Source organism: Delphinus delphis, chromosome 13 (genome assembly GCF_949987515.2).
Source record: "Delphinus delphis chromosome 13, mDelDel1.2, whole genome shotgun sequence".
NCBI classification, from domain to species: domain Eukaryota; kingdom Metazoa; phylum Chordata; class Mammalia; order Artiodactyla; family Delphinidae; genus Delphinus; species Delphinus delphis.
This window is the reverse complement of record NC_082695.1, coordinates 49,781,433-49,804,937: the sequence shown is the minus strand read 5'-3', so window position 1 is coordinate 49,804,937 and position 23,505 is coordinate 49,781,433. Positions and strand designations below refer to the sequence as shown.

General features: G+C 40.8%; 1 protein-coding gene and 1 pseudogene across 2 annotated transcripts; one reads left to right on the top strand and one right to left on the bottom strand.

Moving 5' to 3' along the window:
• Window positions 1–4,517: 4,517 nt before the first annotated feature.
• Window positions 4,518–14,994, top strand: LOC132436233 (zinc finger protein 24). Of its 2 annotated transcripts, XM_060028900.1 has the most exons (5): window positions 4,518–4,601; window positions 6,482–6,984; window positions 7,237–7,384; window positions 8,617–8,675; window positions 9,404–9,446. In XM_060028900.1, the coding sequence occupies exons 2-4, from the start codon at window positions 6,565–6,567 to the stop codon at window positions 8,643–8,645; spliced, it is 597 nt and encodes a 198-aa protein (XP_059884883.1). In that variant the 5' UTR covers window positions 4,518–4,601; window positions 6,482–6,564; the 3' UTR covers window positions 8,646–8,675; window positions 9,404–9,446. The 2 variants fall into 2 exon arrangements, with proteins under 2 accessions (XP_059884883.1, XP_059884881.1); XM_060028898.1 differs by lacking the exon at window positions 8,617–8,675 and having other exon boundaries at window positions 9,404–14,994.
• Window positions 14,995–22,192: 7,198 nt separating this feature from the next.
• Window positions 22,193–23,049, bottom strand: LOC132435751 (small ribosomal subunit protein uS2-like; annotated as a pseudogene).
• Between the last annotated feature and the right edge of the window lie 456 nt (window positions 23,050–23,505).

Here is a 23,505-nt window from a genome sequence, read left to right as displayed (position 1 = left end):
CTGTCTTGCAGGTGGCCATCTTCTTGCCTTGTCTTCACATGGTGGAGAGACAGAGGAAGCAAACTCTCTACATCTCTTTTTATAAGGGAACTAATCCCATTGTGGAGGCCCCACTCTCATGACCATATCTAACCTAATTACCTCCCAAAGGGCCCATCTTCAAATACCATCACACTGTGGGTTAAGGCTTCAACGTGTGAGTTTGGGAGGCGGGCACAAATATTCAGTCCATAATACTATATGACCCAGCAATTCCACTTCTAGATATTTACTCTAGAGAGATAAAAACTATGGTCACACAAAAGCATGTCCATTAGTATTTATAGTAGCTCTATTCAAAATCACCCAAATCTGGAATCAACCCAAAAGTCCTTCGATGGATGAATGGATAAACAAACTGATATCTACAGTAAAATACTACTCAGCAATAAAATGAAATGCACTATTGAGACATGCAACAACATAGATGAATCTCAAAGGTAGTATGTTTGATGAAAGTTATGTAAAAGGTTAAATACTTTATGATTCCATTTGTATTACATCGTGTAAAAGTCATTGATGGATTATAAATCAGTGGTTGCCATGGGTTAGGGAGTAGGAAAGTTGTGAGTACATCTTGAGGGAGTTTTGTGGAATGATAGAACTATCCTGTATCATGATTTTGGTGGTAGTTTTACAATCTGTACATGTTTTAAAACTCCTGGAGCTATCTGCTAAAACAGAACTAATTTTACCGTATATTAATTTCTTTTAAAAGGAGCAGAACTCCATGAAATAGAAAACAAAAGTAATAGAGCAAATGAACCCAAAAGTTGTTACTTTGAAAGATTAATAAAATTGATAAACTTCAAGCAAAACTGAAAAAGAAACAAGAGTATCAATTTCAGGAATGAAAAGGGACATCACTACTGATCCTGTAGACAGGATATTAAGGAAATATTATGAACAACTTTATGCTAATACATCTGACAACTTACATGAATTAGATAAATTTCTTGAAATACACAAACTACTGCCCCTTACATCTCATTGACCAGAACAGAATCATTTGGCCATTCCTAGCCATTAGGAAGGCAAAGTGAATACATGGCAAAGAGAAACAGAGAAGTCATGGATGGCTTAGCTCAATCACAACTTATTGTCTATGGGCTGGGCACAGTGTTGGGCCCCCAAAATCAAAAAAATGAGGGGCGTATTAGAAGTAAGGGGGAGTGCTTTATGTAGGAAGCTAACAGTGCCTGCCACAGTTACCTTTTTAGTCACTTGCAATGAAGAGATTCCTGGTGCAGTGCATTTATTAGCTAAAATGGAATATTTAACCAGTGTACTTTAAGTGCCCAGAGGGAGATACTTTTGAGCTGAGGAGAAGGTATGAGAGCTCCAAAATAATTGTTAGAGAAAATCCTAGAAAAGATAATTTTGGGATGAAATATGGTAACACCAAATCTGAAGGTCTGTGTTTTTGTTCAGCATGAAAACTTTTCTTACTCCACTTCCTCGCTCTTGGGGTGCCTCCGTTCCCCTTCAGCATACTAATTCATTTAGGTGCCCCTGCTGGTATTCTTTTTTTTTTTTCCTGCTGGTATTCTTAAGCGCTTTTACTGTAGCACTTCTACATTGTCTTGTAAATTCTTGTTTTCTATGTCTATCTCCTTGTTTTCTATGTCTATCTCCTGAACGAGACGGTAATGTTAAAAGAGGGAATCATGACTTCATTTTAATCATTTCTAGGTCTCTGGAACTCAGCCAGGTAGCATCTGTCTGCTTTTGTTTGTTTGTTTGCTTTTAATTTTTACCATTAATTAATGGATGAGATGCTTTCAAGGCAAGGTTAAAAGATTTGGCTGGTAAAGAAACAACAAGCCGTTTTTAGATTTAGATTATTACTTACAGAGACAAAGCAAGAGTAGCCAAAGGTTTCAGCTCCCCATGAGCTTTTGTCTCACACACCAAAAGGATGACACCAAAACAACAGTTGGGTGACTGCAACCTGAGATGTGGGACCCCTTGTTGCTGAGGGGCTAATGCCACACTGCATATCTAAACCTGTGTATAATCTGCAGCTGTACTCTAGGCTGGTGAGGCAGAAAGCCTCATCACAACCTGGGAAGCCTGGAGAAACTTCCCTGACAGCCTCCTGGGAGGACAGGGAGCTGAGTGGCAAGTGGCCTATAGCAGCTCCTCATGAGCCTCTCATGTTCCAGGGGGATCACAAGGTGTTCTGCCAAGACTCAGGTCAGCTGCAGCACAAGCCTCGTCTCTGTGGCCTCTGTAGCTATGTGCAAGGTCGTCAGGCACTGGCACGGAGCTATTCCCTACACTCAGGTTGCCCAGAGGATCATGATGCTCTATCTTTTTTGTTTTAAATAAATTTATTTATTTTTGGCTGCATTGGGTCTTTGTTGCTGCGCATGGTCTTTTCTCTAGTTGTGGAGAGTGGTGGCTTCTCTTGTGGAGCACAGGCTCTAGGTGCGCGGGCTTCAGTAGTTGTGGCCCTAGGGCTCTACAGCACAGGCTCAGTAGTCGTGGTGCACGGGCTCAGTTGCTCTGTGGCATGTGGGATCTTCCTAAACCAGGGCTTGAACCCGTGTCCCCTGCATTGGCAGGCGGATTCTTAACCACTGCGCCATCAGGGAAGTCCTAGATCTTTAAGACTAGATCTTTAAGATAGCAACAGGGTCCACCATTCAGGAAAGAGCTCACGTAGTGGGGCTCAGAAGGATGGTGTTTCAAAACCGGGGTTGGTAGTCCCTGCCCTCAAACGAGTAAATTAGAGAGGAAAACTTCATCGTGGTTACCATTTATTCTCTCAGAATTAGGAATGATAGAACGAATCTCAGGCAAAGGGTTTTGTAAAATTTTGCAACATTTTTAATCTCCCCAAGTATTTCTGTTTGATGTGTATCCTTTTAGTTTTCCAACATTAATTAGATGTAAAAAAAAGAACTCTTAAAGCAAAACAAAAATGCCTTGAGCTAGCTTTTAGAGTCACAGAAGAGAGAAAGGTTGGGAAGAGCAGCCAGGTAGGTTGGTGGCAGTAGGCAAGCAGGAGAGAAAAAAGTCTGGATTTCGGAAACTGCCTAAATGAAGAGAGAAGAGGCATCAGAAGTCGCAGGGGTTCTGGGGAGGCAAAGCTCTAGTCAGAGAGTAGAGTAATGCTATACCATCAGCTTCTAACTCACTTGCTCTCTCATTCATGAATCCTGCAGAGACTTGAGGGCTCTTTGCAAAGGACACTTTCCTGAAGGAGGCAGAAAGCTGAAGCCTGAGGATCTTGGAATGCTTCTGGAAGGCTGGACCTGCACTTCTAACACAGAACTTAAACAACAGGGCTCTTTTGTGTGGTTTCTGAGGCCTGACATGTGATCTAGCAAAGGCAGCAATCTGAGCAGCCCATGCTTCATTCATTTATTCAATAAATATTTATTGGGTTCTCTATGTACCAGGCAGTCAGCATCCTGGGACTACTAGGTGGGGATACTGTGGTGAACAAGACAGGCAAGGTCCCTGCCCTTAGGAGACTTATGGAGAAAAACAAAAGAAAACAAAAACCAGAGAAATGAATAAGTGGGCTCACTTCTACCCAGTGCTTGAGAGTGGGGAGGCTTCTGGGAGGAAAGGTGGTCAGGGAGGCTGAGGATCCTGGGTCACAATGAGCCTAAGAGCTGGGGAGTGGGGTGGGGTGGAGATGGGATTGGGGGCAAGGAACAGATTACAGGAGGCCTTACAGACAAACGTCAGGAGTTTTTATGTCATAATTAAGGCAGTAGGGATCCACTGAAGGCCTTTAAATAGGGGATGAAATGATCTGATTTATGTTTTTAAACGATCACTTTGGCAGCTGTTTTGTAGTATAAAATGTCAAGCCTGAAGTCAGAAGGTGACCACGCATTCTGCAAATTCAATGTGCGATCATTGCCAAAGCTCTTGGTTAAGAGTCTCATTTTGTTTCCCTGACACATAAATTGGTCATACTAAAGCTCTATAGCACAGCAAGTGGGGAGGCAAAGGTTAGAGTCATGCCTTGGTTTTAAATCTTGCTTCCCACTTACTAGTTATGAGCTCTGGGCAAGCTATTTACTTGTGCCGCGATTATCTCAGCTGTGAAATGGGGATAATAAAAGTTCTTACCATCTTAGGGTTGTTGTGAAAATTAAATTACAATACATGTAAAGCATGGTGACTGTGCCTGGTACGATGTAGTTAGCATTCATAAATATTAGCTTTTGTTACTTCTGTCAGAGGATTACTGTGACGATCACATGAGATAATGCATGCGAAAAGGCTTATGAAACCGTAAGACTATCTTAGTGGCTGAATTCTTTCTTTTCCTTGTCTTCTAAGCGGAACACAGAAGGCTGGGCTATCCGGAGGAAAGAGGCGCGAGGCCAAGCGTAGCCTCAAAGCAGTCATTGTCGTCGGACAGCCCTTCCCCCTGCCCGGAGCGCATCTCCATGGTAACGCGGTGCTTCGCCTCCCCCCGCCTCCTGGGGCCCGCAGACCGGAAGCAGTCTGCGCCGGGGGCTGCTGGGAAACCGCTCGTGAGTGGCGTTTGTGCGTCCGCCGTGCACAGCGAAGCGGCTGCGGTTCCCGAGCCCGAGGTTTGCGCGAGAGTGGGGGGAAGTGCGTGAGGGAGACTCTGGGCTACGGGCTGCGGACCGCTTTGGCAAGAGTCAGCGAAGAAGCCTGGCGGGGACCTTTCTCGGCTTCCCGGGAGGCGCGGGGGGGCAGGCCGCGGACTCCATGCCCGGCAGTTGGGGGACGGCGAGGGGTACACGGAAAGCCAGATTCGGCTTTCAGCACCTTCGGAGACTCCTCCATCCCTTGTGTCCTCCGCGACCCTTGCCTTCCCCTCCCCCATCGGGCGGTTTTGTTCTATTTCGAGGCCCTGGCATCTCGCGGAGAGTTCTGGGATTCTTTTCGGGCGGAGGTGGGAGTGGGCGGACCTCGCGCGGGGCCTGCCGGGACTTGTAGTTCAGCCGGTCGCGGGCGGAAGTACCGTGGCTTCGACGCTGTTGTGGCAGGGTGGCTTTTGGTCTAACGAAAGCCGCCGCCGCGAGTGCGGGGAAGAAGGCTGGAATCGCTGCGGTGGGGGCGGGGTTCGCAGCGGCAGTCTGCAGGAGTGAGTGGGGAACTGGGCTCCCCGCCCACGCGCCGTCGGGACAGCGAGGCTGCCCTCCCCGCACCTCCTCACGTCCCACGGGCAGGGTGCTGTATGAGAACGTAAAAGGAAGAGAAATTTATTTTCTGTAGACTGTTTGAGCCGTCGATAAGGTAGGGTCTTGGAATAGGAACAAACGAATCCGTAGGCCAAACCTACGTGTTTGTAGGGCCGCCACACTCCAGAGTGTTTAATTACACCTGTATGTATATTACCTGATAAGATATTTTCCGATTCCTAGTCTCATGGGGTTACGGGAAGTTGTTTGGAAATTACTGGCTTTCACATTCCGGGTCCTGAATAGGTACATTGAGTAGCTGCATGGCTCATTCCTAATGGGTATTGTAAACAATGGCATGGGCATGACTGTGCAAATACTAAGGAAAGGATCAGAAATAGTACAAGGTTTCCCTGAAGGTAGAAGCCGGGGAGCCTGTGAGTCACCCAGTGTAAGGACAAGAGTCTGCACCACTGCACGAAGTTACGGTGTTATGAGAGTGCCTTTTCTTTGAAAAATTTTACTGTGATTAATGCCTGTCATTACAAATGTAAAGGTACTTACGGCGCGGTGGGTGACTGAATAATACTTAAGTTTTATGGCACATAGTGGTTAATTTTTGTCAACATTATGTATCTGTTACTGAGCAAGTGAATGTTTTTTTCACGTATATTTTAACTCCAGGGAGTTCTTAAACATTTTGAAAATATTTCTTAGCCCTTAAAAAACATTTGTCAAAAGAAATTTTTTAAGCGGATAATGAAAAAGCAGTCCCTGCTTTTGAGGTGACCTAAGTGTGTCAGCGAACACCAGTTATGAATTGCAAATAATGTATTCAAGGGTCAGATGCATTTAAATAACACTGAAGTGGTCTGGTGCTTACTTGGATTCTTTTGATTGTTGAAATAGGTTTTGTAGGTCACAGATAGGCAAACTTTTTCTCTAAAGGGCCAGAGTAAATACTAGGTTTTTCATGCCCTATAGTGTCTATTGCAACTACTCAATTCTGCTATTGTAGTGTGAACAAATAAAATTTATGGAGACAACTTAATTTCGTATCATTTTCACATGTCATGGAGTGTTCTTTTGATTTCTTTCAACCATGTCAAAATGTGAAAACTCTTCTTAGTACAAGCACTGTACAAAAATGGGCACCAGGCTAGATTTGGCCATGAGCTGTAGTTTGCCAACTTCTGGTTTTAGGTTATTGATTGGAATTTTTAACCTAGTAAAAGAATACATTTTTATTTCCTTTAATCGGTATGTGTCCAAATTCTTAGAATATTTGGTCATTTATATATTTTTCATTTCTTGTGCCTCAGGAGTGCCTGTGAAGAAAACGGGGTATTTCCCTGAGGCCTGTATCCTACCTTGATTGTCTTTTCTTGAAGTATTATAAATCAGGATGTCTGCACAGTCAGTGGAAGAGGATTCAATACTTATCATCCCAACTCCAGATGAAGAGGAAAAAATTCTGAGAGTGAAGTTGGAGGAGGATCCTGATGGCGAAGAGGGGTCAAGTATCCCCTGGAACCATCTCCCTGACCCGGAGGTTTTCCGGCAGCGATTCAGGCAGTTTGGATACCAGGATTCACCTGGGCCCCGTGAAGCTGTGAGCCAGCTTCGGGAACTTTGCCGTCTATGGCTCAGGCCAGAGACACACACAAAAGAACAAATCTTGGAGCTGGTAGTACTGGAGCAGTTTGTTGCCATCCTACCCAAGGAGCTACAGACTTGGGTTCGAGAGCATCATCCAGAGAATGGAGAGGAGGCAGTGACGGTGCTGGAGGATTTAGAGAGTGAACTGGACGACCCTGGACAGCCGGTAAGCCTGCTGCGTCACGTTCCTGGGTCAGGAGCATTGGCATGGCAGTAGGCGCAGCTGCTGAATTAATTCCACTCAACTAAGTTAAAATTATGTTTCTGTGTCGTTCCCCCCCCCCCCCCCCCGCATTATCTATGCTTGTTTGCCATCTAGGCCTCTGCAGCATATGTTTTGTATGGTTTCTTTTGTGTGCGTTTAGGTTTGATTCTCATCACGTTCGTTCTCAACTGAACCAAACCCTTTCATTTCCAGGTTTCTCTTCGACGACGAAAACGGGAAGTGTTAGTAGAGGAGATGGTATCTCAAGAAGAAGCTCAGGGATTACCAAGTTCTGAGCTCGATGCAGTGGAAAACCAGCTCAAGTGGGCATCCTGGGAGCTCCATTCCCTAAGGCACTGTGGTGAGGACCCCATGTGGGCAGGAGGATGAAAGAGGGTGTGGACCTTTTGTCCGGAACTCTTTGCTTATTTTTACTGTGAGGAAGGGGGGGGATAATCACCTTAACTTGATCGCTTAGACATAGACACACTGTAGGGTTTCGATTCTTTTCTAATAACAGTTGGTTTGCTAACCTCAGGTCTTTTATTCCTCAACATTAACATCATCAGCCTTTTCTTCTCTTTTACTTCATTCTTTGAAGGCCTATCCATTTCAGGCTGGATTTGCCTTACTCTGAGCCAGCACCCACCTGTAGACCGGGTCGCTCTGTTTCACTTGCCATATTGCTTATTTGCCATCTGTTTCACATCCTTTTAGTCTCTTGCCTAGTGTTCCTGGTACAATAAGCTTACCTGATACCTCTTCAAATCTAGTTTTTTTGTTTATAGTTTATTACTGAAGCCTCTTCTGAATTTTTAGCTTTTTGTATGTGTTTTTTTCTTCAAACATCCTACCTAAAGTCATTTTTGTTTCCTAAGAAGCTTCTTTTGTAGAAATGATATTTAGAGAAAATTCTTCACCTTTCTAAGTATTTATGGAAAAATATGGCTCCTAGCCATAATAAATACAAGTATAGAAAAATTAAGTAGAAAGCTCATAATTCACTAAGGCTGTTCTTTCCCAGTATCTTGGCAATTAATGCCACATACTTACTTATTTTGATACAACCCCGTATATTCCTAAAACCGCTACATTTCTTTTTCATATTTATATGAATTAAAATGAAATTTTGTTTGAGACTGCTTTGGGAATCATTCCTTGAGGTAGTTGGAGGTAATGCTAGTGTAATGAGCTCTGAGCAGGCTTCCCCTCTGAATTATGGGGCATTCTTTTGTGCAATAAAGTTTGAGAACCACTGTCTTTGGTTGTTGGAGGTGGTATCTTCCTAGGAACTTCTCCCCTGCCTGAACTTTAGGATAATTCTCGCCTCTTTTTAAGTAGCCTCATTTTAGCAGTCTGGTCTCTACCACACTTGGGAGCTCAATTCTTTGTGTGCCATTTGTCACCTTCACACTCACTTCTCTGTTCTTCAAGTCTCCAGACCTCACTGATCCCCTCTAACTCTTCAGCATCTCTTTGTCAGCCTTTTTTCTGACTATCCCTTTCTTAATCATTTGTTACAGATTTGCTCACTGTTTATAACTTTTTTGAGCAGTGCTGTTCACCCTTTAGTAACTGTGTTTATTCTTTAAGGCTTGAAGTTTCAGGAAGGTCTGAAATGAGACTCGCTCATAATCACTGCCTGCCTACAGGTGGGTCATCGTACCTCATGTTGGTAATTTGGGCCGTTCTTTCACTGAACACATCTTACTGAGGCCTGGAAGTAACAACTCGTCTAAAAACCATGACAAATACCAAATACATGAGGCTGCTTTTAAAGGAAAACTTTCAGTTATTAAAGGTGCATTGAATTTGTAAGTGTCACGTCCCAAATTAACACAGGACACTCTCGGCTTACCTTCAGCTTTTTGTCAGGACTCCTATATTCTCCTTTTAGTCTGATCTTGGCTGTGACCTGCCTTGTCCTGCTCATTTTAGAAATAGTCACTTTCTGACAGATTGGTGGTTATTTGCACATTGTATTTTGATATAATTTCTCCCTTTTTCAAAGTAAAAGAATATTAAAATGATTTAAAACTGTCTGTAACAAACTTAGACTCTCTAAAAAATCTGCCATTTTTCTGCCCTTTGGTTTTTGACTACTACTGTATAACCCACTCCCTTATGTTACCACTTTTATTAGGATACAACCTTTTAATTTCTCATGTTCCCATGCTCTCACTTCATTAACCTCATAATCAGCCATTTCATTTTTTTTCTTCTTTGAGAGTAGGTAACCTTATCACCAGTTTTCATAGTGCTGTTTATAGACATATGCAAGCTATTTACTTTTAGTTCGTTTTTTAAAAAATTTTTTCTTCAAGTTTCTTTCCTCTCAGAATAGGAAATGAGTGATATTTACATTTTCTGTTTATTTCAGATGATGATGCTAGGACTGAAAATGGAGCGCTAGCTCCAAAGCAGGAGATTCCTTCAGCAGTAGAATCTCATGAAGTTCCTGGCACTCTCAATATAGGTGTTCCTCAAATTTTTAAATATGGAGAAACCTGTTTTCCCAAGGGCAGGTTTGAAAGAAAGAGAAATCCCTCCCGAAAGAAACAACATATATGCGATGAATGTGGAAAACACTTCAGTCAGGGCTCAGCCCTTATTCTTCATCAAAGAATCCACAGTGGGGAGAAACCCTATGGATGTGTTGAGTGTGGGAAAGCATTCAGCAGGAGTTCTATCCTTGTGCAACACCAGAGAGTCCATACTGGAGAAAAACCTTACAAATGTCTTGAATGTGGAAAAGCCTTTAGCCAGAATTCTGGGCTTATTAATCATCAGAGAATCCATACTGGGGAGAAACCTTATGAATGCGTTCAGTGTGGGAAATCCTATAGTCAAAGCTCAAATCTTTTTAGACATCAACGAAGACACAATGCAGAGAAACTTCTCAATGTTGTGAAAGTTTAAGAAATGAAAAAAAAAAAATCAGCACTCAGGTCTTTTTCTTCTGAAATGAAGACAAAATTAAAAACATGAAATGATACATAATAGTTTTCCTATAGACTTAGAAAATCCACTGGGAAATGTAGAAAATTTTCACCCACTATTATTATCTTATCTTGAAAGAAATGGTGTCATACCTGCCTAGAAACTGAAATTTTAAACTTAATTCAGGTGTTAATGCCTAAATCTTCCATGTGATGTTTATATTCTTATTATTTTTCCAAATGATAAACTACCTGATTCTTTGTCCCTTTGTTAAAACTTTCCTTCTTAGACAGATATGTTATTTGTGTTGATCATTGAAATGTTCTTTACAAGGATACATTCCTTTCTACATTGAAAAGCAATGTAGGAATTGTAAAATCTGAAAACTGAAACCATTTTTTCCAAATTTACCAGTTTTCTTTTACCTAATTTGAATATGCATTTCAGAAAATAGAAGATAAAGGATGACCAAAAACCTCAAAGTGAAATGAGCCTTAAAACTCAGATAAGAAGTGATGGTGATGAAACATCAAAAAGTGAATGGGACACCTAGATTGGGGAAGATTGACAAATACTTTGATCCAAGAATTGAAGTATATCAAGAATTTATCTAGGTGTAGTTAGTTTCCTGCCTGCAGGAAAACTCAAAAATAGCTCATCTTACCTGTAATTGGGAAGCATCCCACTAATGAGAATAATGTCCTCTCATGTATCATTAGAAAGTGGACAGTCTAAACAATAAACAGTTATAAAACTATGAAGGTAGAAATTATAACACTAGGGAACGATTTGTAGTGAATGGCAGTGTTGAAGGGCAAATGTAAATAAGAGTGATGGTCTTTCTTGGCTTTTAGAAAACAAAAGACTTGAAGATCTAAGTCATTATTTTTCCTTCATTTTTAAGGACAGAAAAATCCATGACAGGTGGGCAATGAGTATCAGGTTTGCGATTTTACTCCTTTGGTACAAAAGGATTGAACACCAGGCTAACAAAGCAGCCATGCATTTATTAAATTTTCTACCGACAAGGCACTGTGCTAGGTACTGTAACCCTGCCATAATTAGGTAGGTATTTCTTCCACTGTAAATCATTGGGGGTTGGTACAAAGCTGTTGCATGTGAGTTAGCCTCTTCCCCCACCTCTGAGATTCCTAGAGCCATAGTTGTCTTACCAGGGTGTTGTATTTGGGTAAAGGAAGACTCAGCTCAAAGAGCTAGCCAGCTCTTCAGCAATCTTCAGAGGTGAGTCCAAGATAACTATCACAGTTTGGAGGTTTGTGGGTCTTTTATAAAAAAAAAAAAAAAAACTAATCAATCTCTAGTAGCATTGAGGTTATACTTACATGTTAAGTTGAATGGGTTCTATTTAAAAAAAAAAAAACTAGGTTATAACAACTAGTTTAACTGTCAGAGTTGGTGGAACTTTTTTTTTTTTTCATTTTAAGTCTTAACACATTTTTTTAATGTATAAAAATAATACACATTGTAGTAGTAGGATCATATACTCCTTGTCTGAGAATCCCAAGTACTGTGGTTCTGTTTAGTGGAAAACTCTGAAAGTTAAAATATAGATATGAGAAAAGGCTTTTTTATAGTGGGCATAATTGTGTGGAAAATGACCCATGTGAATAAAAATATTTCATAGTTCCAGAGGTTTTGGTTACATCTGGTACTTGGATCAAATTAAAAAATGGAAGGTGAGATTTGCATGAGCCTGTTAAAAAGCATACTAATGCGAGGCCAGCTGGTGGAGAAGTGAGGCAGAATGGAGCTTGTCTATAGATTTTCTGATAACAATTATAAGAAATGTGCTTTATAGATTAAGATTTATTGAAGTATAAATATGTAGTAATGATATAATGTATTTTAAGTTATACAAGAATATGTAGGGACTTTTGTTTGGGTCTTCTCTTTGTGGCTGAGAGGAAACAAGTCAATGTCCAATAAAGCTATAAATTCCTCCACTCTAAGATAAAACGGTCTTGGGTTGATTGATTTATTTATTTATAACTGGCTTCTTTCCAAGTAGGTTTTGAGGTGGCATATTTGGAATACTGCTGGGATGACAGAATTCTTTTATCAGAGTAGGTAAGAAGGGAATAACCTCTTGGTGGCTAGAATTTCATGGGTTTTTTTAGATCTTATTTTTCCTATATACAAAGAAGCTTCCCTGTGGTACATTTTTCATAAATGCCAAAGATGTTTGGTATAATGTGAGAGCTTAGAGAAAGTATTTGAGTTGGCAAATATGAGGTTGTCTTGCCATCTCCGATACCTGTACGTTGTTTAGAAAGGATTCTGAAACTAAGGCAAGGCTCTGGGGAAAATGGGTTGGACCCAAAAAAACTGTGTGACAATACACATGAAAAGGAAGTGATGGTCTGTGTACTCGCCATCTCTGGTTAGTCTAAATTCCTGCTAGACAATTTGATTTTAAATAACTATTTGGTGATTTAAGATTTCATCCAGACATTCATACACGTTAACACAGATAATCATATTGGCGATTCTGGGGGGGTACCCAGCCTCTGATGAAGTGGTGATCTGGCAGTTGCCAAGCAGTGGCATCTGTTGGGTTATCAAATGAGCAGTCATTGTTAACAGCATGCAGACTGCTGATGCCTGTCCAGTAGCCACTGAGCATTTATTTGCTCATTACTGCTAAATTTTCTTTTGGTTTTCTTGGAGGTTGAACTCCCCACATTCACACCCAGTTGGCACTTGATCATTTAGCAATATGTCTAATACATTTGTATAAGTTCAAGGGAGAGTTCTATGTACTGAAGTAATCTGCATGCCAGACATTGGATTAGACACTTTACCTATCTCACTTAGATTTGTAGACTAGGAAAGCAAGATTTAGAGATTGTGTGACTTGCATGTGGCCAATTAGAGCTAAAACTCAAAATCTAGTTCTGTGAATTCCAGGGATGTATATTTTTTCACAATGCAATGAATGATGGCTATTAAACCTTGATTGATAAATTTTATGCTTTTATCTTATGGTTAACAAATGTAAAAGCTATTAAAACATGCTCGTTTGAGTTTTCTACAGCACAGAAATGTAAAATGAAAAAGGACATTCCTTTTCATGGTCTGCACACAGAAGTAATAATTATTTGGTTTGCTGTTCTTCCAGACTTAGACATACACATAATTAAGCAAAAATGTGTTAATAGCTGACACTTGTCACTGTATACAAGCACTGTTGGAAGTGCTTTACCATGGATTAACTCTTAATCCTCACAGCGATCATATGAGTGTGGTAGGTACATATCCCTATTTTACGTGAACTGCACTGAGACTTGCCTCCTCCCTCCCACTTTGATGTAGATGTTTTTTTATAGCTACATACTAATCCATTGCATCAATACACTGTAACTTATTTAGCCAACCCCTATTGGTAGGTAATTTGGTTATTTCTGATTCTTTATTATAGGTAAAGGTAGAGTTAACATCCGTATATATTTTGCTGCCTGTGTTGGTATTTCTGTGGGATAAATAGCTAGAAGTGGAATTATTGGGTCAGAAAACATGCACATTTAACATTTTGAGAAATACCATCAAAAAGATTGTACCACTTTACAACTCCATCAGTAGTCAGAGTGCCTCTTTGCCTACACTCCCAACCAACACTGAATCCTTCAATATTTTTGCCACTCTGATAGGCAAAAATTTATCTTTCTTTTCTTTGTTAATAAGAAGGAACATCTTTTCATATGTTTATTGGCCATTTTCATTTCCTATTGTGAATTGCATTTCCCCATTTTTTTTAATTATGGAAGTATAAATGACTACCATCTCAGTGTACTTAACTCTTACACAAGACTGAAGAGAGACCCTTTTCTGCAGCGTTTCCTATCACATTCCACTGCCCACAGTTTAGTATATGTTCTTCTGATCTCCTTTCCATAATTTCCATGTGAATATACACATATAAATGCTGTTTTTACATAAATAGGATCATATATATGTATTCTGCAGCTTGCTTTTTTTTTTTTGTCTCAGATCCTGAGGTCTTTAAATTTCTTTAATGGTTGAATAGTATTCAGTACTATGAAAATACCATTATTTAACTATTCCCTTATTTTTTCTTTTGCTATTACATTGCCGAAGTAAAGATCTCTTTCATATCTCTTTGTGCACGCGTGTGAATATGTCTTTAGAATGGAGTATAAGGTAGATTGTTGGGACAAAGGGTGCGCTCTGGTAGACCCACCTTAGCCTTCCCAAAGGCCCTCATAACTTTCTATTTTCACCAACTGTATAGAAAGTGCTCATTTCCCCATATAGCCTTACCTACACTTGATAATTTTCATCTGATGGGCAAAAAAAAAAAAGGATCATTTTGCATTTCCCTGGTTAATGGTGAGGTTGATTACATATATTTATTGGCCGTTTATAGTTTTATCATGGATTGTTTGTATCCTTTACCTGCTCTTCTGTTGGGTTATGTGTGGATATATGTTGTTTTTGTTCAGCATCTCTTTCCCCATCTTGTGATAACAGAATCCTTATTTATTGTGGGGAACCCATTCCCTGTGGCTTAGGTGAGTACATAACCAGGCCTGGCCCTCCTGAGTCCCACAGCTCCTTAGCCACAGTGATTAAAGAATGGGCATGTAACTCAAGCCAGGCTAAAGAAAGTCCTCAACAGAACTTCTGCTGGAACTCTTGGAAAGAACGCTCGACAGAGATCTCACGAACTAATGACTGTGTAAGCCTGAAAATTTGTACCATGTGAAGAGAGTCTGAGGGGAAACTCAGAGGCTAGCAGAAAGGAATGAGAACTAAGTTCTGATGTCAATTTTCTGGAGGCCCTAGATCCAGCTGTGCCTAAAGCCTGCCCTACCTCTGGACTTTAACGTTTTGTGAGCCAATAAAGTCCCTTTCTTGTTTAAGATAATTGAATTGGATTTCTGTCCTGATTAATATAGGTTATTTGTATTTTCATATCAATTTTTAGAAAACCTTTGTAATTTTAAATTCTAGACTTATACTTAATGCACCACATAGGTTAATAAAATTAGCATGGCGTTCCATGATTTGACCTCTGTCAACCTCTGCCATTTGTTACTCTACACCACACACCACACACATACACTTTAAATTCCGATAATAACTGAACATTGGTGTTGGCATTGTCTGTAGATGAAAAACTTCACACAATCAGGTCTTTGGCATTTCTCTTCTGTACTTCCTACAGATTCATTAACTTGGGACTCAGACGGGATTACACTGCTGAGTCTATGCTGTACCCACCTCCAACCATTGCTCCTGGGGTGTTTCCCTGAAGCATCCCCTGTATGTGACCCTTGGACTTCCTCCCCATGGCCTCCACTCCCCTGCCTCCCCCCCAACAAGGCTCTCCGGAGTTCTGTTTTTTAAATTTTCAGGCCTGTGGATTTGAAGTTGCTCAGGTCCAAGAGTGTTCTGGGGTTTACATCTATTGATTTTGGAAACTATAGATGGCAGTGGAAAAAAAGGAAAGCATATTGTTCGACGTGATGCATGGTAAAGAGAAAATATATTGGGAAAGAAAGGATCACAAAACATCAAGGAGGAAGAGTATTGCAGTTTAGATAGGTTGTCCAGGGAAGATTTCACTGATAGTGAAATTTGAGAAAAGATACGAATGAGTATAAGGAAGTCCACGAGACTCTGGAGGAAAGATGTTCTAGGCATGGGAACAGCAAGTGCGAAGAACTTGATGTAGGAGCAATGCCTGATTTGTTCAAGAGACAGCAAGAAGGCCAGTGTGGCTGGAGCTGAATGAAAAGGGGGAAAGTAGTGGATGAAGCCAGAGAAAAGAGTTAAGGGTGGAGGGTAGGGCCAGATCATGGAAGACCTGGTTAGCCATTGGTAAGGACTATGACTTTTACTTTGAATGAGATGGGAAACTATTAGAGGTTTTGGGCAAAGGAGTGTAATGAGTAGGTGCTGAGAATAGAACAAAGCAGTGTCTAGCTATCTCGTTTCTTTAAATTCTTAAAAAATATAATTCTATAATATAACTATTAATATATAAACTAATATAGGAAAAGTTTAGAAATAGAAATCACCCCAAAAGTCACCCATGAGTCCACATAGTAACAGCACATTAACATTTTTATGTTCTCTCTATGCCTATATTATTCTCTATATACCTATCCCCATCTATACCTATTATACCATGTTTAAAACAGAAAGAAAAATCTAGAAAACAGTAAACAAAATGTCCGTATCTTGGTTTGCTAATCTTAGTGCCTCTTTCCTCTTAACTTTGGATCAACTGTGCTTCTGCCTGAGGCTAGCATCTTCATTGGATCTAAGCCACCCTCTCACACCTACTCAAAGACATACCCCAATAATCCTCACCTCTTGCATTATCAAATTTTCCTCTCCTGAATTTTTTAATTAGCATGCAAACATACTTTTTAAAAGTCACTCACATAGCCTTCGGACCAAGATGACTAACCTGCCTGAACAAGTACAATACCAGACAAAATATATCAGAAGCAAAGGATGGGAGAGACGTGATCCCTGAAATGGGAAACATGAAGCAAACTTGGGTTCCCTCAGTTTACTGCCTGGAGAGAGTTTCTAGGCTACAGCACAGGGAGGGAGAACTCAAGCAGAGCTTGACCGTATCCCTAAGTTGAGATGACGGAGCAAGGCGCCCTGAGAGGCCAAGTGACTAGATTGGCAGGGCAGAGTACCAAAGAGGAGAGACCTAAACGCTGGAGGTCTGCAGAGGGTCCCTCACAAGTATTCAGTTGATTGCTGATGAACACCTGTGTAAAGAAACTACCTGAGGTGGGGGAAAGAATCATCCAGAAGAATTAGGGGGGAAAAAATCACTGGAACTCACAAAGTGCCAGTAATAGTACCATCGGCGAGGGCAGAAAACCTCCTAAGTCACAGGACGTCAGAGCAATGGCTCTCAAACGATGGCAGTTTTATGCCCCGCCCCACCCCCGCCAAGAGACAATTGGTAGTATCTGGAGACATTTTTGGTTTTCATAACCAGAGAAGATGGGCTCTACTGGCATCTACTGGATAGAGGCCAGAGATGCTGCTAAACATCCTACAATGAATTATCCAGCCTTAAATATCAATAGTGCTGAGGTTGAGAAACTCTGGGTTCGAATAGTAGAGTCTTGCCTGCATAGGAGAAAAAAATGAACCCTAGACTAAACACTGCCTGAAAGATACTTAATAGCAAGACCTAAGAGGGTAAAACTGCCCAAGCAATTTAAACACATCCCAGAACAAAGCTCAAGAATATATATATTAAAAATATTCAGTACCCAACAACATACAATACAAAATGACTGGCATCCAATCAAAAATTGGATAACTCATAAGTCATGCAAAGAAACAGGAAAATACAACCCATAATAAGAAAAACCACTCAATCAAATTGACCCAGAAATGACAAAGAATTAGACAAGCTCATTAAGACAATTATTAAACTATTCCATGTGATCAAGAAGCTAGTGGAAGTATTGAACATGCTCAGTAGCAACATGAAAGCTATAAAAAAATCAACCAAATTAAGCTTTTAGAGATAAAAACTGCAATGTCTGAGATTTAAAAAAAATGCACAGATGGGATTAACTGTGGATTAAACATAATAGAAGAAAAGAATAAAAAAAATCATGGTAGATAAGACATAACAAAAGAAACCATCCAAAATGAAAAACAGGCAAATAAAACACTAAGAAAAATTGAACAGAGCTGTAGTACAACTTCAAGCAGCCTAATATGTGTAAGAGTAATTAGAGTTCCTGAAGGTGAGGGGAGGGAGGAGGAATAGCGAAATATTTGAAAAAAGTAATCTCACGCAGCTCTTATTGGTAAATTTTTAGTAATGAAATACTTATACTAGAAAAAAAAGTCTCAATTTTTTGAGACTTCAGCTTCCACCTTAAGAAACCAGAAAAAGAATAAATTAAACCCAAAGTAAAGAGAAGAAAGATTAGATTGAAAATCAACAAAATAGAAAACAGAAAAACAAGAGAAAAACCAATTTCTGTACTCTGTTTAAACCAAAAGCTAACTTTTAACAAAGATTAATAAAATTGATAAACTTCCAGCCAGACTGATCAGGAAAGAAAAAAGTTGAAGATACAAATTATAACAGGAATGAGAGGTGTGACATTACTGTATATTACACAAATTCTTCTCCACATAAAGAGTGATAATCAATGGGAATTCCCTGGCGGTCCAGTGCTTAGGACTCAGCGCTTTCACTGCCATGTCCCAGGTTCAGTCCCTGGTTAGGGAACTGAGATCCCGCACGCAAGCTGCATGGTGTGGCCAAACAAGACAAAACAAAAGAAGAGTGCTAATCAACTTTGCTAACCTCCATATTGCTGATTTCAATATTCGTTTATTACTTATATTGCTTGAGCCATCAGCAGTATTTTGCATAATTGATGTATTTTCATTTGGCTTCAAGAAACAACATGCTTGGTTTTTCTCTACCTCATGGGACATTTCTTTTCAGTCTCGATGCTGGTATTTCCTCACCTCTCTGGACTTCAGTATGTTGGAGTGCCTGAGGGCTCAGTGTTCAAATCTCTTCTTTTTTCTACCTATGTTCACTTCCTAGGTAATCTCATCTGGTCTTAGATCTTTATTACCTAGGACTCCAAAATCTATATTTCAGCCTAGATCTCTTCTCTGAACTACAGGCTCATATATCGCTTTGCCTACCAGACATCTCCACTTTGATACCTGCTTTAATCTGGGTTCCTAAGAAAACAGCATAAAATTAAACCTTATTGTTAATACTTTATTGGGGTGATGCAATCCCAGAACAGGATGACTGAAGGTAAATGGGTGGTGAAGCAGGGAAAAGAGAGAACAAACACAGGTGGTGTTACTGAGTGTCTACAGCTTAGGCACAGCTGTTTGCTTAGTCTCACTGACTATCTTCAGAGGGCAAATGGCATGAACTATGTCATCTCACCTCACCATGGGGTAGGAGGAGGGAGAAGAATTTTCTGCAGGCTCCCCTCGCTCGCCCTCTGGTCAGTTTCCACCACAGAACATCAATTCCACACTTCCAGGTGCACCATTCAGCCTCTCCAGTAGTCAGGTTCCAAGACAATGCAATAGCACAGGAGGAGTGGCAGGCAAGAGATCCAGCAGGAGTCAGTTGCTCCCTCTGCCTGCAGCCTGGTGGGCCTGCAACCTCAAGGGTTGGTGCAGGCAGTCTTCTTACAGGGTCATCAGTATCACAGAGCAGAAACTCTGGCCCTGCAAATAGGAGGAGGCTTATAAACTGGGCTTGGTACAGTGACTAATTAGGCATCTTAAACCCAACATGCCCCCATCAAATTTTTAATTTCTCCCCAAACATGTTCTTCTTGTAGTCTTCTTCATCTTAGAAAGTGGCAATTTTGTCCTCCCAGTTGGTCAGGCCATAGCCTCCCTGATTTCCTGCTTGCTCTGCTTCACTCAGCTCTCCCCACAGCATCCAGATCATGTTCAGACTGTGTCACTTCTCTGCTCAAAATCCTCTTCCTCCTCGCTGTTTGAATGTCAAAGGGGCATTGTGTCTGTAACTTACTCAAACAATTCAGGGAAAACTTAACATATCTATAGATATAGATATAGATATATCTGGGCATATAGCATAAGTAGATAGAGAATTATAAAGCAAATGTAATAAAATAATACTTGGGGAATCTGGGTGAAGCAAATATAGGAATTCTTTGTTCTGTTCTTGCAATTTTTCTATAAGTTTGAAATTATCTCAAAATTCAAAGTTAAAGAGAACTTAATGGCCCCGAAAGGGAGAGAGTGAATTACTAAAGGAAAATCAGGTAAGGTGCTGTTATCGAGAAAGCTTGGGGCAGGGAGAGGGAGAAGGGAATATTGAGAAAGCAGTTATAAATATCCCCTACAGCCATATTTAAAAAGAAGATGAAGAGCTATGTTTATGGATGTGTAAAATATTTATGATAGGGCTTCCCTGGTGGCGCATGGTTAAGAATCTGCCTGCCAATCCAGGGGACACGGGTTCGAGCCCTGGCCCGGGAAGATCCCACATGCTGCAGAGCAACTAAGCCTGTGAGCCACAACTACTGAAGCCCACGCGCCTAGAGCCCATGCTGTGCAACAAGAGAAGCCACCGCAATGAGAAGCCCGCGCACCGCAATGAAGAGTAGCCCCCGCTCGCCGCAACCAGAGAAACCCCGCACGCAGCAATAAAGACCCAACACGGCCAAAAATAAAACAAATAAATAAATTTATTTAAAAAATGTTTATGATACAACAATGGGAAAATTTTCATTTGCCATCATCAATATCATTTTTGGAAAAAAGTACACAAATATATATGTAGAATGGCACTCATCAAAATACTGTTTGCTAAGTAGGCTTCTGGAGATAAATGACTTTTATCTTTATTCTTTTACATAGTATCTTTTTTTTTTTTTAACAGCAAGCTAGCAGCACATTTATAATCAGCAAAAAGAAAAAAAAATCAATAAAAGTTAAAAAAAATTTTCATTTAGATCATGGGTCAGCAAACATTTTCTGTAAAGGGCCAGATAGCAAATATTTTCAGCCTTAAGGGCCATACAGTTTCTGCTGCAACTATGCAACTCTGCCTTTATAGCAGAAAGCAGCCTTAGATAACTCACAAACAAATGGGTGAGGCTGTGTTCTATTAAAACAGTGGCTGGCTGGTCTTCCTGCAGTAGTTTGTAGACCCCTGATTTAGAAGAATACTTTTTCCCTAAAGCATGGCTTACAGGAAAGGAATATTCTCATTCTTCTGGAGTTTTCTATAGGGCCCCCTTGATCAACTGACAGTCTGGGAATTCCACTGGCCCCATGTAATTAGCTATATCATTGAGTAAGCTGACTAAATAAAATTTAATGAAAGCATTTAAACAGAACCACATTTATAAACAAATAACAAACACCTTGTCTGGAGAAGTGATAAATATGCATTGTATGATATTGTAGATAATTAGATTCAGTTTGCCTGCCACTGGATCCCAACTGTTGGAAAGAGATTCCTTTTAATGTGCCCTGGAGGCTCGGCTGCAGCTGCCTGACAGCTGGAGTGATCAAAGGACTGAAAGGCATCCTAGGGAGATGCGGAGAAATGCATGTGCCAAAATCCTTGGGAAAGCCATGCCTCCTGGTCTAGTTCCAGGAAGGAAATCTTCTTCTGTAAGGAACATAATCCACAGCTTCCATAAAATGAGTTGGGTAGTGTATTGTCTTTTTCTTTTACCTTGAAGAGATTGTGTACGATTGCTTTATTTCTTCCTTAATGTCTGGAACTTTTCCCTGCTGAGATATATGGCTTGGACTATTCTTGATGGGAAAAATTTAAGTTACAGATAATTTCCTTTTTTTTTTCTTTTTGGCCACCCCGGCAGTGAAAGTGCCACATACTAACCACTGGACCACCAGGGAATTCCCAATAATTTCCTTAATAGACACAGAGCTATTTAGATTTTATATTTCTTTTCTTTTCTTTTTTTAAAGCCATTGAGCTGGACATTTTATTTTAAATTAATTAATTAGTTTAGTTTTGGGCTGTGTTGGGTTTTTGTTGCTGCACACTGGCTTTCTCTAGTTGCAGTGAGCAGGGGTGCTCTTTGTTGAGATGCGCAGGCCTCTCATTGCGGTGGCTTCTCTTGTTGTGGAGCACGGGCTGTAGGAGCGTGGGCTTCAGTAGTTGTGGCTCTCGTGCTCAGCAGTTGTGGCTTGCGGGCTCTAGAGTGCAGGCTCAGTAGTTGTGGTGCACGGGCTTAGTTGCTCTATGGCATGTGGGATCTTCCCTGACCAGGGATCGAACCCGTGTCCCCTGTATTGGCAAGTGGATTCTTAACCACTGTGCTACTGGGGAAGTCCCAGATTTTATATTTCTTATTGTGTTAATTTTGGGTAAATTTTATAAATTTTAGGTAAAATTATGAATCATATCCTTTATATTACACTTGTAGTGGCTGTAGATCTGTGCTGATGGCCACTTTTGCATTCCTTACGTTGACAAACGGGACTTCTCTCTGTTTCTTGATCAGTTTTGCTGGGGGATTGTCAATTTAATTCTTTCTCAAAAATGAGCTTTTGGCTTTTCTTTTTTAAAATGTGTGCTTTCTATTTCATTAATTCATGCTCTACTATTTCCTTCCTTCTATTTTCTTTTTTTAAAGAAACTGTTGATTTTTCATCAACTTCATTTCCATTTTCTCTTTAAGGGCTATGAGAGAACAGCTTAAAGCCAATCAGTGGTCGTCCCTCCCCATTCAGTGTCCTGAGCAGTGGGAGCTGCAGACCAGTCTTCAGGAGGGAACTGCTGAATAGGCACACAGGGGACCTACACATCTGCAGACCAGTCTGGGATCTCAGGTTGAGTAGCAGTAAACTCAGGAGTTAGAGCCGTCCATTCGCACTGAAATTCCTCCTTGGTCACAACCTTTTCAGCAGTGGCCTGCTCTTCCTTTTCAGTCTCTTCCAGGTGTGTGTGGAAGTAGAGATCAGGCATGACCTCCCGTGGGTGTCCACGGGCGACGGTGCCACGCATGTGCAGAACTTCCAGGGTCAGCACCCACCACCTCGGACCCCCTGAGTGAGCTCCCTTGTTGCTGTAGGGAATGGCAATGCCTGCAGAACACAGAGTTGAGTCTGTGTTACACAGAGCAATGGTGGGCAGGTCAACATAAGACACCTGTGTGAGAGGCTGGTGGGCAGCCCTGGGGTCAGTAACCACCAGAAGTCTCTGCTCCTGGAAGGCTGCCTGGATCTGGTGAGTAAAGCTTCCAGGAGTGACACAGTCAGCAGTAGGAGTGGCTCCAGCGGCAGCAGCAAACTTCAGCACTGCTTGCCGGCCGGTACTTCTGGAGGACACTGACATCTGTTGAGTTTTCAGTGGCATCAATGGCACAAGCTCCCAGCAGAACCCTCTCCCAGATTCTCTTCAGATTTATGAGGCAGATGCCATCACTTTTCCTTTTGTAGAGGCACTGCTCCATTTGGAAGTCAAGGCTGGTGTCACCCTCAGTGGGTTCTTTATGTAAGGAATTTGAGGACCTCCTCTTCCTTCATTTGCAGGACATCAAGGGCTCTGGACATTGTGAATATTTCTCTTTAAGTTATGATGAGAAACCAGAACAATGCTTATGGACCTCATCCTACTTTCTTTAGATTTACTTGCTATTCTTTTTCTAACTTCTTGTGATGGATACTCAAATCATTGAATTTTAGCCTTTTTTTCCCCTAATAATATCACTATTATCCAGATAAAAATATATTCTAATTTCTATTGTGCTTTCTTCCTTTACCCATGGGTAAGTTAAATTGTTTTTCTTAATTTCCAAACATTTGGGAATTTTTTTAAGTGTGTGTGTTATTGATTTCTAGCTAATTTCATTGTTATGTGAAAACATGTGCTAAGTCTGTGCTGTCCAATATGTAGTCACTAACCAGATGTGGCTATATAAATTAATTAGAATGAATAAAATGTAGTTCATCAGGCACACATTTTAAGTGTTCAGTAGCCACATGTGGCTAGTGACTACTGTGTTGACT

What these genes read in the sequence shown, in the direction of transcription:
- LOC132436233 (XM_060028898.1), top strand. Translation starts at nt 6,565, where the DNA reads ATGTCTGCACAGTCAGTGGAAGAGGATTCAATACTTATCATCCCAACT. An exon ending in TGGACGACCCTGGACAGCCG is followed by an intron (nt 6,985 to 7,236) that starts GTAAGCCTGCTG and finishes TTTCATTTCCAG; the next exon opens with GTTTCTCTTCGACGACGAAA. An exon ending in CCATTCCCTAAGGCACTGTG is followed by an intron (nt 7,385 to 9,403) that starts GTGAGGACCCCA and finishes TGTTTATTTCAG; the next exon opens with ATGATGATGCTAGGACTGAA.